This window comes from Mus caroli, chromosome 19 (assembly GCF_900094665.2).
Source record: "Mus caroli chromosome 19, CAROLI_EIJ_v1.1, whole genome shotgun sequence".
Taxonomy (NCBI): Eukaryota; Metazoa; Chordata; class Mammalia; order Rodentia; family Muridae; genus Mus; species Mus caroli.
Genome location: NC_034588.1, coordinates 37,989,864 through 38,004,630, shown reverse-complemented (window position 1 = coordinate 38,004,630; position 14,767 = coordinate 37,989,864). Strand labels below are relative to the sequence as shown.

The window sequence follows — 14,767 nt, the reverse complement described above, 5'->3', positions numbered from 1 at the left end:
GGGAGAGGCGGGGCTTCCGAAGGAGGTGAGGGAGAGGCGGGGCTTCCGAAGGAGGTGAGGGAGAGGCGGGGCTTCTGAAGGAGGTGGGTGCTGGTTTGTGCCCAGTGCTGAGCCTGATTCTTACTAGGTACTCATGAAGCATAGTTTCTATTTATGTTCCCAGACCCCTGAACATTTAACCAGGATATAACTGCTTAACTCTGTATTTAGCGTTAGAGGAAGGAACAAAGGTTAGAGCTCTGCCAGGCGGAGAATACCCGCTAATACCTGCAAACAACTATAACCCTGATCCGTGACCACACCCTTTGCCCACTTCAAGTCCACTATGGACCTGAGTCTGCCCAGCTAGCCAGGTTCCTCAGTGTGCAATGGGCCCGTCTTCTCTCGCAGGAGACGGTGGACATGCTGAAGACGCACATTAAGGAAGAGCTGATGCAAGGAGAGGAGGCGGACGACGTGTACGAGTCCATGGCCCACCTATCCACAGACCTGCTGATGAAGTGCTCCCTCAACCCTGGCTGTGACGACGAGCTCTACGAGTCCATGGCTGCTTTCGCCCCAGCAGCCACAGAAGACCTCTGTAAGTAGCTCTGCCTGGTTCTGCTTTTGTCCTGCTGCTGAGAAATGGCTTTTTTTTTCATGCTAGTCCAAAGGGGGAAAGGCCCCCAAAAGGCCCTGATTATCTCTGCAAACACCCAGTGAAGAACCTGTGTTGCAACAGCATCAGGGCTGCAGCTGTGTGTCATAGCAAAAGAGACTTTTTCCAACTTCCTCCACTGCTTGCCTGGAAGCCTCTCATCTTGATAGCATGGCCTGTGGTCAACAAGCTCTCAGCCCTACCAGTCTCTGTGGGCCCTTTTATGACAATGTTTCACAATACTTTATTATCTGACACACAATTTATGTGTGGTATAACACACATGAAACCCACTGGCTTCCCTATACTGCCTTAATTGAGCGGTATAGTAAGTGGAGAAGACTTCACATGCTTACACATGTCTGCATGTGAAGACATGTGAATAGGCATGTCTGCATGTAAAGACATGTGAAATAGCCCTGTACAGGCAACTACACTCAGAGCCACCACCAACGTCATAGCCTTACATGTTGACTGACATGTGTCTGTTGTCTTGGTGACTCAACTACCTAGAACAGTGTTGGCCTTGGCACCTGGAGTTTCTTAAATGATGAAACCTCTCTTCACAACCTTATACAATGTTGAATTCTTAGAAAATTCAATGTACAAAATGTACTTAAAAAAACAAATCTAGTCCTCCCGACCCCGTGTGTGTGTGTGTGTGTGCATGCGTGCAGTGGATATGAAGGCATATGTGCATGTGTGTATGTGTCTGTGGAGGTCAGAGGTCATCATCTTTTGAAGGGTCTGACTTTGACCTCTGTGGGCTCACTGATTGGTAGACTATCTGACCAGCAAGCTCTGGGGAATCTTTCTGTCTCTGCCTCCCTTTCACAGGGCCACAGATGCAGGAGACTACAACTAGATTTTGTGTGGGCTCTAGCTCCTTGGACTTTCACGGTCGGTGTCTTACCAACTAAGCCATCTCCTCAGCTTGACAATTTAGAATTGGTTAGAGTCCATGTTCCTCCATTGTAGTGGCAATCCAAACCACCCTCGTAGCTCTTCAGAGCACCCTGTAGGGGGCCTGGTGCCACCCTTCAGAGGGGTTGATCTAAATGAGATTGGATTTCCTGTCGTGTACAATAAAGCGCTAAGCATTCTGACACACTGCCCAGGACTTAGCGCTCTTTCTCTCGGAGCCCACTTAATAGGTTCAAGAAAGATAAGATAACTAAGCGGCAACCCGTCAGTTTTATGGATGCGGGATTTCCAGGATGGCTAAGCTGAGTACTCCCCTCACCCGTTTCAGGACCTACCAGGGAAAGAAGCCTGCTTCTCCTGCCCATGAGCTTATGGAACTGCCAGCCCCACCAGGAGTCTGTAGAGTAGGAGGTGCAGGCTGACTGGGAGTCCCTTGCCTTCACCCTTGGGGAGAGGTAGAAGCACACTTGGAAGCTCTTCACAAATGAGCCCCGGCTTGCTGGATCTGTGAGGAAGGAGGCATGATCCACACCATCGCACTGTTTTACTCACTGAATCCTCGTGGCAACCCCACGGATGCTGTTGCTACCTGCTGTTAAAGAGAGGTTCACGTCCCCCAAATGCCACAGCTAACAACCTAGAGAGCACAAATTCCATACCATTTGACTCAGGCCAAATTTGTCTCTAACTTGGGACATCTTTGTAGTTCCGGTCCCCTCCAGCAAGCCTTTTGGCCTCTAAGACCGTTTTCCCCCCCATGTGCAGATCCAGGAGCCAGCTAACAAAACAGCTCAAGGCTACTCATTCCTGTAATTCCAACACTTGAGTTGAGGCAGGGGGATTAAGCCTGGCAGTGGTGGTGCATGTCTTTAATCCCAGCACTCGGGAGGCAGAGGCAAGCGGATTTCTGAGTTTGAGGCCAGCCTGGTCTACAGAGTAAGTTCTAGGACAGCCAGGGCTATACAGAGAAACCCTGTCTCAAAAAACAAAAAACAAAAACAAAAACAAACCCAACCAAACAAACAAAAAGACTAGCCTGGATTACCAGCAGACCTTGTCTCAGATCCTAAACAAGAAGATTCCCAAACAAACAAAGAAACCCAGCTGCTGACACACACACACACACACACACACACACACACACCACACACACACACACACCTGCTCATCTACCTTCATAGCTAGCATGTATTTCCAAGAACATTTCTGTTGCAGCTACTTGATTCTCTCCCTGGGTGTTGGAGTCACAGTGGACCAAGACCTGTCTTTTTCCACTTTAGCACAGGGACTCATGCAAAAAACTTCGGGCAGGACCCTTTAGGAATCCAGAAAGCAGACCTGCTTCCTGGCCCATTCCCTAGCCGGAGGGCTGTTGAACAATGAATTCCTTGCTTACTGACAGTGCCTGTTGACAGTCTTCATGCATGCTATTCCCCCTCCTCCAGTTGCTCCAAAATACGAATTTCCCCCCCATCGTATTGCAGGCCTCTCAAAGGGCTCCCATGCTCACCAGTGCTTCAGGGGATGCTATGGGACCAGACTCGTTGTGGCTGGAAGGCAACCTGTAAAGTCGCTCAGGGCCAGGAGGGTCTGGATGTCACAGACCCACAGAGGCTACCGGGAAAGAGGCAGGCTGTAGGTTGTAGGGCACAGCTACTGTTTGGGTAGAGACTGAACTGATGACAGTTTTAGTTTGCCAGATCATATAATCTCTGAAGTTTCTGACTGTTGGCGTGCTCTGGGTTGTTTCTGTGTCTGTGGTTACTGGGTCTAACCCAGGAATGATCTCCTCCCTTGATCTCTTCCCTGCTGGTTCAGAAGATGCAGCCACTCGGGCCTGGGAAGATTCACTCATTTCACCCACAGTGACTGCCCGGGTGAGATGACAGTTCCATTCTGGAAGCAGCAGGACAGAGGGCAAGCAGACCCATCTCAGATGCTGCGCTAACATGGTGATGCCCACACATTTGCCTTCCTCAGAAGTGGGATGGCTGCTCTTATCTGTTCGGTCTTACCTGGTCATCCTTCTGGACCAGCAGAGAAGGGATTATTCCCCAGGTCGAACCCAGCAACCACAGAGAACCAAACCAAATGAGCCTCTACTTTACAGGGCGTAAACTACATGGTCCAAGAGTTAGTGACATTCCTAAGTCTATCAGGAGAAAACTGGTTCAGGAATCTGTCTTCAGGTCCTAGAGGAAAGTCTGTCTGCCACCACAGTAGGGTAAAGGACCCCCTAACCTGTCCTTCTGGGGTTGTGTTTGCTGCCCTTGGGGCGGACACGCCTCGGGAGCTGCTTCTGTATGTCTGAATAGCCAGGTGTGTCAATGCACACCTTTATTGTCAGTCCTAATGATGACTCTTAGAGGCTTAAAATCAGTGTTTTAGGGAAAGTCACTCACCACGTACTCAGACTATTGGTTCACGGGAGGCTTTAGTATGAGCCCGTGATTGTTGTTGGGACAAATATGTCCTTTTATTGATTAGCTTTGGGAAAAATGAGTTCTTCCCCAAAGGGAGTACCAGATTACCACTGTGTAGGAAGGTCACAGAGGAGCGCTCAGTGTTTAATGAAGGGGAGCTAAGAGGAAAAACTGGAGGTCTGACCTGGGGATTATGGCTCTGTTCCACTCCCTTAGCTCCCTGAGCAACAGCCCCCACCTCCACCAACGTGTTGTCACACACCCTTAGTGCATACACCACCACCCCCCCACACACACACCCTTTCACACACTCAGTCTTTAGCTTAGATATGCTGCCACCAAGCGGTGACTGTGTGTCTCTGCCTCCAGGCCTTCCGTTTTGCTGCTTCTGATCTGGAGTTTCAAACCATCCACTGGCACACCTTCTCTGTGTAAGAACTGTCTTTGTTTAAGATAAAACAGCTCAATCACTGGATAAAAATCGAGGCACCTGCCCCTAACTTGCTTGCTTGTTGTGCCTCCATCCTTGCCTTTGAGGATGGGTTATGGTCCTCATGTCCTGTGATGGGAGTCTTTCTTTTCTTTTGTCAACATCACCCAATGCCTCTGCTCTGGAAACCTGGGGAGCTAGTGCCTGGAGGTCCTTGTCCAGTCTGTTTCCAGGGTAACCCGCTGGTGGGTTATAGCTTTGCTTACTTACACATCTTAGAGTCTCACCTTTGTCTACGTGGCATAAGGTACAGCATCACGCTGCTAGGAACTTCTAACTCACAGGTGTCACCGCAATCCTAGAGCGGCTTTCTGTTGTCTAGAATAAAACTTTCCTTTTGACCCCTGACCTTTCTGGGATCTGCACCAGCCGAGGTTTGCAAGTGGCAGTGCGCACTGCCTTGGCCACAACCATCTTACTGGCTTCCCTCAGCAACTCCTTAGTAGTAACCGTGGTCTTGTGACGGGTCATCTCTACTTTGTGGTTTCTTTTGCACGAGCGCTCTGATTTTACAGTCCCTGCTAAGAGCCAGGTTCTGTCTGAGCCGGGGGGTGGGGGGCACAGCTGGATGCTGTGAAGGACCTTGCAGCCAACACTGCAGGTCTCACTCTAGGCAAAATTGTCCAGTTATTTGTGGGCTTTGGAGACATGTCCCATACCCCATCGACACTATTTTTGCCCAGAAATCTTCCCTTCCTGTAGCTTCAGAGGCTCTGACATCCCCTTGGTGACCTGTTTGAGAAGATTCTGTTGAGCAGAGCTTGGGACTACAACAGAGGCATTAGTTCTGGGTACCGGGTCAGATCTGTACTATCTAAGGGTCAGGTCAGGACACTGGGCGCTTCCTGACCTCTCCCCGCTTGGTGAAAACACTGGATTAGATGTTGTAGAGTTAGTTAATGAGATAAAATTCTCTATCACCAACAGCCAGTCTCACCCTGCTTTGGACCCACAACAGCCTACCAGCCATGTCCCTCTTTGGGCACTGCGCATAGATAGTGACCTTGGGCTGTCATTAATTATATGTCTCTCTGATTCTGAGCCCCTGGCTTCCATAAGAATGACTTACAGCTTCCTGTCATTCCCCAGCACCCAGCCCCGTACTGTGCATAGGCTGTGCTCAGCCAATAGAGGTGCTAGAAAATGAGATGTCATCCCAGACTTTGTGGAAGTCCAAGTGCAGATTAGCTTGTCCACATTCTAATGCAATACTCTTGGTTTTTATTTGGAGGGGTGGCAGATGTAGTGAGATATCGATTAGGTACTGCCGAATGCGGACCCCAGGGTGGGGTCATAGCTCCCTGGCTTCTCCAGGCTGCCATTTATTTCATATCAGTATACATTATGCTAGTTCTTCTGCCTAAATTGCCTGTCTTTTTTCTCTGCCTGAGCAATGCCTAGACTCCTTCACAAAGCCCAAACTCTACCATAGCACATGCTTATTCTTTGTAAGTTTTTTTTTTAACCTATTCACTCATTCAACAAATCTTTATCAAATCCTTATCAGATCTGTCCTGTGTGTAACGGACATGGTGCCAGGCGATAAACAGCCAGTGAATAAATTGTCATGATCCCTGCCTCCCAGAGTCTATGTCCCATGGACCCCAAATTCCGTAGATCTGCTCCTGCATGACAGGGCTGCTTTGCCCACCATATGTAAAGTCACGGCTAGACTTTGCCCCACCTTTTCACCTGGGCATTTCTGCCCCATTTTCCTCATTGCTAATGCCAGACATCACTCCCCACCCCTCTGATTTCAGATTGTTCTCTCCTGTGTGTCTCTCCTTCCCATTACTTCTCCATCCATATGTGAAAAGTTAGGCTTTTACGTTGATGTCATCAGTCACCCTAACCTATTCGGGTGTAGTTGGGACCAGAAAGGCTCCAGGTGTGCCTCCTGCACCAAGACTTCTTGTTTGGCCACAAAAGATACTTCCTGGCGGGTAGAAGAGGGCTCTTGTTGGTTTTTAGGGTTGGAGAGCTTTTCTGGAATAGTCCTTTAGTCCCTGGTGTTTTCCTGGCTTTATATGGTACTGGTATGTCATCTGGATGGAGTGAGTGTCCTCTCCAGCTAAGTCATCTAGACCAAAGAGGTGAATCTCACAGGTTTCTTTTGGAATTTGTGACACCCACCGTTGATCCGTTCCTTAACTGAGTGCCAGCTGGGATGTTTTGCCACCTTGAATGCGAGCTTCTTGCATCCCAGAAACGGATCCTTCAAGATCAACTCCCCAGCATCTGTTGGGAGCCTGCAGTGGCTCTTCCAGGAGGAGACTGCGGCCTGTGTTGCTTTCTTCTTGTTGTTGTTTTTCTTCTGCTGAGATGAAAAGAACTTTGCACTTTTCCGACGCATTTCTGGTTATTTTTAGCTGACAAGTGGTGAAGGTGAAGGTGTTTGCAGTCTGAATCACAAAACCTTGAACATCCTGGAATGCAAGGATGCATTCTTCTGCTTTACCCAATCCCCCGTGTCTGCTCCAGCAGATCCCTTTGCCCACAGAACTCCCTGCGGTTTTGGTCACTCCGGTGCTACTTGTGTCCAGCTGGCTTCTGGATGCAACAGGTTTCAGATTTGTATGTTTCATGAAGTCAAAGGAGAACCTCCATGTTTTGAATGGAAAAGGACAGAAAATATTTTTCCAGACCTCCACTTAAAGGGTATACACATCCAGACACTGGTGGCAAAAGCCAATGTCCTTGGAGGCAAGGTTGCCCGGTTTGTGCAAGCACAAGGGACTTCCTTCAGGGCACCACAATCCTAGCCCCCTCGCCAGCCCAACATAGGAAGAAATTCACAGCAGCCTGGGAGGTAGAGTAATGAATGCTCCCCGTGTGTGGCCGTGTTTTATTGACATGTGCAGAGGGAACTCAGGCTTACAGGCAGAATTAGGCTTGCTAGCCAGCTGCCCTTGCGATACGGAGACTAGCCTGGCTTCTCTGTGTGAGTCTGGTATAACTACGGATGTCCTTAGGAGTAAAAGAGGGAACCAGAGGACAGAAGAGATGGATGGCACCGTGAGAAAGGCGGGCATTGCTGCCTTTGAAAACAGGGAGAGGGCCTGGTGCCCAGGCATGTAGACAACCCCGGACCCAGGGGAGGGAAAAGAGACGAATTCTATGCTGAGTTTCCATAGAGGAGAAAACCTTAATTTTGGCCATCAGAACCCGCTTTGACTTCTGAACCACAGAAGTGCAGGATTCATGTCACGTTAGTGGAATTTGTCTCAGTAGCCTCAGAACTAAGTTGCGTCAGGATAATCATGACAACTAGGAATTCCGTATCTCGCACTGGTTCAGTGCATTCATAAACGCTGTCTTAGTCATCTCTCTCAGCCGTCCTATGAGGCAGGCCCTGTGGTTTATCCCTGCTTTGCAGATGGAACACTGAAGCTTACCTATTTCAAGGAACCTGCCCAAGGACTTAGAACTAGTAAGAGGCAGAGGCAGGATTTAAACGTAAGTGTTCAAGATGCCAGAGGCCGTTTCCAATGCCTCTGTCTTGATGCCCAGTAGACAGTCTCCCAAGCCTCAATGTTGTTTACTGGGTTTCTCAGCTGCTGCCTTTCTCTGACTTTGCTTTGTCCCCTGAATGTAGACTATTTGGCTGGCTCCTGGCCTTTACTGCCTTGTCCTGGGGCTGTACACTTCCTTCATCTCTTCCCCAAGCCCTTGCTTCATCTCACTGTCTAGTCACTTACTCTTCACAGCCTCTGACTTTAGGCTTCGTTCCTAAGGACAGCCTCTACCAATGCTCTTAGATGCACAGGATGGGCTGGATAGCGCCACCTAGCGGGCGCTATCCAGCCCTCTAGAGAAGAGGACATTTGGATGTCCTGGAATCTTACCAAAGAAAATGTTTGGCAAACCAAGTCAGATTTCCACACATGATCCTGTTGTAAGAACTGGCATGTTTTATTTAGACCTTACTCAAGCCTTAAGTATACTTAGCTATAAGAAAACTGTGTGTCTCAATGAGGAAATTTCAAATATAATGTTTGAGATCATGGATGAGAATTCAAATATTGTGAGAAACATATTCTCAAACTCATTTTGAAAGCATAAGGCATGCATGAAAGCCGACTTATTCTTAAAAAGAAAAAAAAAAGACAGATATGAGGTAGGAAGTGGCTCAGTGGTATTTCCTAGTGCCCAGCGTGTGTGAGGCCCTAGGTTCAATCCCCAGCATTTCAATAAAAAGAGGCAAGAGGCAAGAATAGACAAATGGGATTATATCAAATTGAGGAGTTCCTATAGAGCAAAGAACAAGATTAAAGAGAAAATCCATGGAATGGGGGTGAATGCTCATCTGATAGAAGTTTAGTGTCCAGGGGGCTGGAGAAGCTCTCTGTGGGTAAGAACACTGATCCTTCAGAGGACCTCAGTTTGGTTGTCAACACCCACAGGTGGCTCACGACCTTCTGTGATTCCAGCTCTGGGGGAGCCCATGGCCTCTTCTGGCGCTCGCACACGTGCGCGCTCCCCAAGACACAAAGACACATAAACAGAAATAAAATCTTTGAAAACGTTAGATCCAGGTGTGGTGTTCCACACCTCTAATCTCAGCATTTGGGAGGCAGAGGCAGGTGGATATCTGTGAGTTCAGGGCCAACCCAGTCTGCATTGTGAGCTCCAGGCCAGACACAGAGACCCTGTATCAAAAAAAAAAAAAAAAAAATGGTGTTTAAAACATATGAACAATTCAGATAACCCAACATAAAAAAACAAACCCGAAATTGATCCGAAATTAATATAGACTTTAGACTTTTCTTTTTAGAAATATGCAAATTGCCAGCAAATATATGAAAATGTTCAACGTGACTCACCAGGGAAATGCAAATTGAAACCACGATGAGGTAGCATTTCAGTCCAGTTAGAGTGGCTGTGATAAAAATTTTTTAAAATCAACAAAAAGCCGGGCGTGGTGGCACACGCCTTTAATCCCAGCACTTGGGAGGTAGAGGCAGGCGGATTTCTGAGTTCGAGGCCAGCCTGGTCTACAGAGTGAGTTCCAGGACAGCCAGGGCTACACAGAGAAACCCTGTCTAGAAAAACAAAAAACAAACAAACAAAAAAAGAATCTTGCCACTTGTATCCACTTGGTTAGGAATGACACAAATTCTCCTCTCTGGTCAGTAAGGTGCCTACAGTTCATAAATGTTTGTTATATATTTATAGAGAAATAAAAGAAGTTCAGAGACTCTCAAGCAAAAACATGATAACTGTTTGAAGATATGGAATTGTTAACTAACCCGATCTTTAGGGTAAACTTATATCAAATTAGCATTGAGTGAGCCGAGAGTCCAGTCCTTGGGAGATGGGGCTGGAAGACCAGATGTTCAAGGTTATCTGCTGCATAGTAAATTCAAGGTCAGCCCAGGCTACCTGAAACCTAAAACCACAACCACCAAAGAAAAGACAAGATGACTCAACTGTTGAGAGCCCTTGTGGCTCTTTCAAAGATACTGTGTTCAGTTCTCAGCATTTATGTCAGTGAGCTTACAACTTCCTGTAACTCCAGGTCTAGGAGATCTGATGTCCTCTTCTGGCCCCTGTGGCACTTATCCACACATCACACACACACACACACACACGCACACGCATGCATGCATGCACACACACACGCCAATAATAATAACAATAATAATAATAATAATAGCAATAAATAAAAATAAACTTAAAAAATAAACCTTAACAAATAAAAATAGAAGAGATGGCTCAGCTGTTAATAAGGCTTACAACCAAGATAATAAAAATAAGTCTTAAAAAAGTTATCACTATATACCCCATAAAGATATATAAACTATAGTGTCAATTTTTTCCCTAAGTTCAGTCCTTAATGCCATGGAAAAAATGTATTTTGTGGAACTGGAAATAAAAAAATAAAATCAGTTTTATGTACATTAGGCAAGCTGTTTGCTAGTGAGCTGCATACCAAACCCCTTAGAAATTCTTAACATGTAAATAGTCTTCTATTTTGAAATTTTCTTTGCTGGGTATAGGATTTAATAACAAAAATAATAGAGAGCGTTCATCCAGCCCTTCATATTTGCGGACACTGTGTGCTGTGCTCTGGGAGGGCTTCTCAGGTGACACTCGCGACAGACCTACTGAGCTGTGCCGTAGCCACCACCATTTTATAGTCAGGAAAAGAGAAGCCGAATGGATTGAAATGAGCGGACCCGGGATAACGATGGGCAAAGTTAATAGAAACACTTTTCATTTCCCTTTCTGCATGAGAATTTGACCTTTGTTTGACTTCCTGGCTTTGTTACCCTGGTAACCCGATAAGAGCCAAATGTCAACCATGTTTCTAGGCAACATTACCTAGGATGAGAATGACCCCTGATTGGTCACATATCTGGATGTGGGAGGAGCTGTACGCAGCTGTGAAAACCTGCTAAGGACCCGCGTTCTGAGTCTCTCTGGGGAGCGATGACTCTGGCGTGTCAGTTATGGGGGTCCGGGAAGCTGCACCTCTGGAGACGTGATAAGAAGTGTGCTTTTGTGGGTACAACCTTTCCCCAAGGTAGTTCCTGCCTCGTCCTGATGTAGTTCTCATTTCCTAGAACCATGACTGCCGAGTTCAGATATGCTTTCTTGTCTCTGAGACGCGGACCTGTGTCAAGCCTTGCAAGTCATCTTGTGGGTGTGAATGTTCTGGAGCAGCGGTTTCAACCTTTCTGACGCTGCAGCTCCTTAATGTAGCTCCTCATGTTGTGCCGACCCCCAACCATAAAATTATTTTATTGCTATTTTATAACTGTTATTTTGCTATGTTTGCAAATCATAATGTAAATGTCTGATATGTAAGATGTTTACTATGCAATAACCCCAAAGGGGTCATGACCCACAGGTTGAGAACCAGGGTAGAAGCCCATAAAAGACTAGTTGGTGTTGGGTTGCTGGTATGATGTCAGTTCAAGCAAAGGAAGGAAGGAGTGGAGAATGCACTGTGATCTGATACCCAAACTTCCATTTGGCAAAGCCTAGTTTTTCTTCTTAAGGATCAATGAAAACACCATAAATATACTATATAGTATAAAGACTATAAAGTAAAACAAATATTATTTTTTTATTCCTACCTCCATCATTCTATCTACATATGCCTGCTCCACCACCCATCAGAAAGTGCTTATCTCGATAGCCAAGGGGGACAGAGTGGGGCTCAGCAGAGGGTCCCTCTCCGTGTGTCATGCTTGCTTGTTTTTGCTGCTGAAGTCACCTCTCTGCTCATTTATTCCTCTCCTTACAAGGAATTTTATTTTGGAGCTTGTGTTCTAGCTAGTGGTGAGCACCCAGCTTAGTGGTAAGCACCCAGCTTAGTGATGAGTACTCAGCTTAGTGGTGGGCACCCAGCTTAGTGGTGAGCACCCAGCTTAGTCATGAGCACTCAGCTTAGTGGTGGGCACCCAGCTTAGTGGTGAGCACCCAGCTTAGTGGTAAGCACCCAGCTTAGTGGTGGGCACCCAGCTTAGTGGTAAGCACCCAGCTTAGTGGTGGGCACCCAGCTTAGTGGTAAGCACCCAGCTTAGTGGTGAGCACTTTGCTATTATATGCAAGCCCCTGGGCTTGCTACTTGGCACTGGGAAGAAAATGCCCTTGTGCTATTTTTGTTTTTAAGAGAAAAACTGAAAAATTCCAAAGTTCATGCATTTCTTGCCCCACATTGTCTAACATTAGCATCTTGTTCAGGTTTCTCCACTTCCCACTATCCATCCTCTTCTCTTTCACAGTCACAACAGCTGTTGTGACCCACAGATTGTCCCTCTGTCCCTTCCAGTTAGGGCTGGTTTTCATGCTTTCTCAGTCCCAATACTTTTGAAGAAGACCTTTGCTTGTTGATAACTTTGTAAACTCTCAATTTGGATGTGCCATGTTTCCTATGATTGGAGTGGGGTTATGGAATTATTATTATTTGAGAGATAATATGTTAACATAGACAGCATCATAATATTCATTCATTTATTTTAAATAGGCAGGAGAATTCCTTAAAATACAAAAAGAGATCAGTGAGCTAACTTTCTCCACTGCTTATCCTAGAAAACCACTGAGTCTTGCTTATATCTCCTTGCAACAATGTGTGATTGTGTGTGTGTGTGTGTGCTTGTGTCTATACACATATGTATGTGTGGTGTGTGTGTGTATGATTCATATACATGTATATTTGTGAAAATATAAAAGTAAACTTTCACTTTGCCTCCTAAAAGTAGCATAGCAATTAAAATATGATCGTGAATATTTGGATTCTTTTTTGTTATCTCTATACATAGGCCAGGCTAACCTTGAACTCACAGAGCTCTGCCTGCCTCTGCTGGAATTAAGGTCTCTGATTCATTTGATCTATCAGGAACTTCAGTAAAACACACACACACACACACACACAAACACACGAGTGATCCTGGGTACAGTCCTCTGCTGGCTGGCTGGAGCCAGTCATTCTTGCTCCAAATAATAACAAGCAGGAATTCGACAGCACTTTTGTGCTGCCTGCATATTTATTAATTCATAGGTAGCTTGTAGCACTGTGCTATAGCTCTCCAAGTCTGTGTAACTATTACTATATGCGTTCACTTGTATCTAACTTCAGCACTTACTATGTGTTGGAAATACAAGTTTGTTGGTAGATGTATCTCTAGGACATTCTCTCTTTTTTTAGCTGCTACATAATCTTTCATTGTTTGAACAAATCATAATTTGTTTGTTCTCTATTTTTTTCTGTACCCATTTTTTGATGTAATAAGCCATACTGTAGTGTGTCATTTTGAACCATATATTTTAAACCTATTCTTTTCATCACAAATGAACATATTTGTGTCTTTGGAGGCCCGTGTTCCAAGGAGAGGTTTGTGGTGGTGTGGGTATCATTTTTCTTAATGCTCAACACTTACTAGATTGGGAGATGGAAAGAAGGATGGACGGGAGGAAGAAGGGAAGGGGAGAGGGAGAGGAGAAAGGGTAAATGTGCTAATCTCTTAACACTACCCAACCTTGCAGTTCTTTCTGTGAATCAACGAGCCTGCATGGAAGAACAGCACATCAACCCTGTCTCATTTTCCTTCCAGATGTTGAAATGCTTCAGGCCAGTGCAGGCAACCCAGTCTCGGGAGAAAGTTTCTCTCGGCCCACTAAAGACTCGATGATCCGCAAGTTTCTAGAAGGTAAGTTGTCACTGATTAGGGAAGCAGAAACTCTGGTGTTCAAGGGACAGGTCACCACAGACGTGGCATGTGACGACTAAAGGCTCTCTGCCTCCCTCCACACCTGCCCTGATCTTCCCCATCAGCTGGTTAGAGACAGGCCAGATCCCACAGCTGGAGTCACCAATTACACTAAGTCAGTTGCTCCCAAGAAGACATCACTTAAATGACATGCCGGTTTTTATTTGACAAAGACTAACTAAGTACCTGCAGCGGGCAGAAAGCACTGTGTTGGATATTGAATCTGGCAACCCAAAGAAAAATAAGACGTGACCCCACAGGACCCTTGGCTTTCTGCTAAAAGAAAAGGACATGCACCCTATTTGCCAAGCAGAGGCAACATTGCAGGGGTTAAGAGCGTGGCCCCCCAATCTGTGCTGCCTGACTTCTTCAGTTACCCAGAAGGCCTCAGACACGGTGTTCAGCTCAGATCCTCATTCTCTTCAGCTGTAAAATGGGATGGATGTGGTCAGAGCATCAGGAGACTGAGTTCCACCTGATGCACTAAGGAGGCAGGTCACAGTGAGAGTCACAAATGTTCAGTGACAGTAAGCTTCACCCAGGACCAGGGTTGACCAAGGGTTAGCATCATGGCTGCTGTCATTACTATAGGTGCTTTCAGACATACAAGGTGTTACACTGTTGGGTAATTGCTTCACTCTGCTAGTCATTATGAGTACGGTGGGTATGCCAGTCATGTCGCCATAGAAGCAGGGTTCTGAGGGCATGAGACTTGGAGGTCAAATGGTTCGGGCAGTGAAGGGGAAGAAGCCGGCAGTGGTGGCACACGCCTTAAATCCCAGCACTCGGGAGGCAGAGGCAGGCCTGGTCTACAGAGTGAGTTCCAGGACAGCCAGGGCTACACAGAGAAATCCTGTCTCAAAAAACCAACCAACCAACCAACCAACCAACCAAAACCGGGCTGGAGAGATGGCTCATCGGTTAAGAGCACTGACTGTTCTTATGAAGGTCCTGAGTTCAAATCCCAGCAACCACATGGTAGCTTACAACCATCTGACGCCCTCTACTGGTGTGTCTGAAGACAGCTACAGTGTACTCATAAATAATAAGTAAATCTTAAAAAAAAAAAAAAAAG

General features: G+C 46.3%; 1 protein-coding gene across 1 annotated transcript in view; it reads left to right on the top strand.

The window, feature by feature from the left end:
- Pik3ap1 (phosphoinositide-3-kinase adaptor protein 1) overlaps window positions 1–14,767 on the top strand; it is a 114,592-nt gene that overhangs the window by 63,598 nt on the left and 36,227 nt on the right. Inside the window, exons 8-9 of the mRNA XM_021152078.2 lie at window positions 391–580; window positions 13,537–13,632. Coding sequence (XP_021007737.1) covers window positions 391–580; window positions 13,537–13,632 — 286 coding nt within the window. The remainder of the gene's footprint in view (window positions 1–390; window positions 581–13,536; window positions 13,633–14,767) is intronic.